Raw genomic sequence first — 2,465 nt, forward strand, 5'->3', positions numbered from 1 at the left:
AAATATAAATATATATAAAAAAAATGAAGTTTATTTTTTTAAATTACAGTGCTTATGGGTCCATGTTCATCACAATAAGACTTTTATATGCCATGTCTCGTGATGGGATGATTTTCAAACATTTCTCTAAGATAGACAGGTATACTAAGAAACCAGCAATACCAGCAATGTTTTTCGGTGTATTTACAGGTATCGACATAATTTACTAAATATAATGATCATGACATATTATGTATTATTAAATTCTACTTAGGTAACACATGATTAATCAAATAATTTAGACCACTTGAAGGAGCAACAAGATGTGTTAAGAATGTGAACAATTCGAGCAGGTTTCTAAATTCAGTGGCTTGTGTATTTTAAGTGTTGATACTGTGGTCTAAGTATAGGATCTATTTTAGTTGATTGTTTCCAAGAGTCCAGAATCAGGGGGAAAGAATTAATTGAATCAGTGATTTTCACGGGGTTTGTTTTTATGCTAATACTGATGCTATATTTAAGGAGGTGAAAGTCAGAGTCTAGTAAATCAAATTTTCAATTTTATCTTTTTCTGAAATAAAAAAATACAATTGGGAAGTGCTTAACAGTTGAAGAAAAAAGTGGTATAAGTCAAAAGCTCAATAGTTTGTTGACTTATTGACTTTTTTTAACATAGAAAGTGATGACAGTAATGGTTAAGGTGCTAGTATTTACAGCATTTGTGACATCTGACTACACAGTTTAGGCTTATTGATCTTGAATTTTCCTTTGTTTAAGAGATTAAGTTATTGAATTAGAAGGTGTAAGTAGGGATAGAATTTTTATGTTTTCACATATTTTTACCTGACCATGATTTTCGATTCCTTACTAACTAAAGATGTTTCAAGACATTTCTGGCCAAAAGAAGCCACTTTTATTTTATATATTTTTAAATATTTGGACTTTTTTACATATTTTGTTGTAAATCACATATTTTCTGAAATATTTGTTATTTTTAACATGTTTTTAGGTATTCTGTCCTGAATCACATATTTCCTTAAATTATTTGTTCAATTTTAAATACATTTTTCGCAGCAACTACATAAAATTCAAGAGAACGCAAAATAGTTAAAGGTGAAATTTATCATTTATCCATAAATAGAGCGTACAAATTCTATGTCTTCTTCTTTGAACACAAATTAAATGCAGTGGCAATAATAAATTTTCACACAGAATTACATCGAGAATTCCTCAGAATCAATTAAAAAGAGCACGGGTCTTATTCCTGTGGCATTTTCCTAGAATTTGTTTGTTTACCCTTCAATCCATTTCTCTGTTTCTTTCTCTCTTCAGATTCCATAGGTACCAATACTATGTATTTAGATTTGTGCCGAGCATTTGTCATGGCAGAAATTCCTATCTACAAAATTAGCAATCTGGACTTAAAAAGCTTTCTTCAGAAATACAAATGCTGAGTAATGCCAAATGAAAGCACTTTAAGAAAAAATTATTTGAAAATTATATACGAGGAGAATTTAACGGAAATTCGGAAAGCAATTTCGGATGGGCCGATTTGGATTTCTGTAAACGAGACTACGGATACAGAAGGGCGTTATATCGCAAACATAATTGTGAAACCTTCGAAAAATTTAACCTTGAAACGATTGCAATATTTGTCAACCAATCTATGACTGTTCTTTGGCCTATGGGCATCACTCATGGAAAAATTTTCTTGTTTTTGTCAGACATGGCATTACATGAATAAAGCTCGTAATGCCCTTAAAGTTCTTTATCCTAAGATAGTTCATTTGACCTGCCTGTGACATGCATTTCATGTCCAAATGTAGACAAGCTTGTGTCCACAGTAAAAAAAAAATTTTGAAGGCTCCCAGTCGTATTACTATTTTTAAAGAAACATATCCTGACTTAGCTTTACCACCGGAACACGATGAGGCACCTGGCTTAATGGAGTCCAATATTATTGATTAAGTTTTGAAAAAAATTAAATACATAATATCAAAACTTAATGTTGACGCCACTGCAGTAGAGAAAGCGAACAACTTGTTAACAATTAACTCTATAAAGACTGATTTGGCTTACATAAGTGCAAACGTGGTATTTTTATCCAACACAATTACAAAATTAGAAGAAAAGAACCTTTCACTGACGCAAAATTTAAAGACTGTGAACGAAGCAATAGAAAGACTGGAATACATAGGTGGTGAAAACAGAGAAGTCATAAAGAAAAAGTACAGAATGTGTTAAAAAAAAATTCAGGATATAAAATCATTCAGTCCATTGGAGCCATTCTGCTCGGAATAAATGATGACACAGCCGCCCAGGTGATGCAGAATACCGAACTAGATGCAATGAAAATAGCGTAATTTAAGTAAGCACCTATAACATCAGTAGATGTTGAAAGATCTTTTAGCCGGTACAAGTCCATTCTGCGGTCAAACCGACAAAGATTTTTATTTGAAATATTTAAAAATGCATTTAATCTGCAA

At 31.6% G+C, this 2,465-nt stretch overlaps 1 protein-coding gene across 1 annotated transcript in view; it reads left to right on the plus strand.

Moving 5' to 3' along the window:
- LOC106682507 (cationic amino acid transporter 2) overlaps nucleotides 1-2,465 on the plus strand; it is a 42,462-nt gene that overhangs the window by 28,981 nt on the left and 11,016 nt on the right. The window contains exon 8 of the mRNA XM_014423403.2: nucleotides 50-189. Coding sequence (XP_014278889.1) covers nucleotides 50-189 — 140 coding nt within the window. The remainder of the gene's footprint in view (nucleotides 1-49; nucleotides 190-2,465) is intronic.

This window comes from Halyomorpha halys, unplaced genomic scaffold (assembly GCF_000696795.3).
Source record: "Halyomorpha halys isolate HHAL.00 unplaced genomic scaffold, Hhal_1.1 Scaffold419.1, whole genome shotgun sequence".
Lineage (NCBI taxonomy): Eukaryota > Metazoa > Arthropoda > Insecta > Hemiptera > Pentatomidae > Halyomorpha > Halyomorpha halys.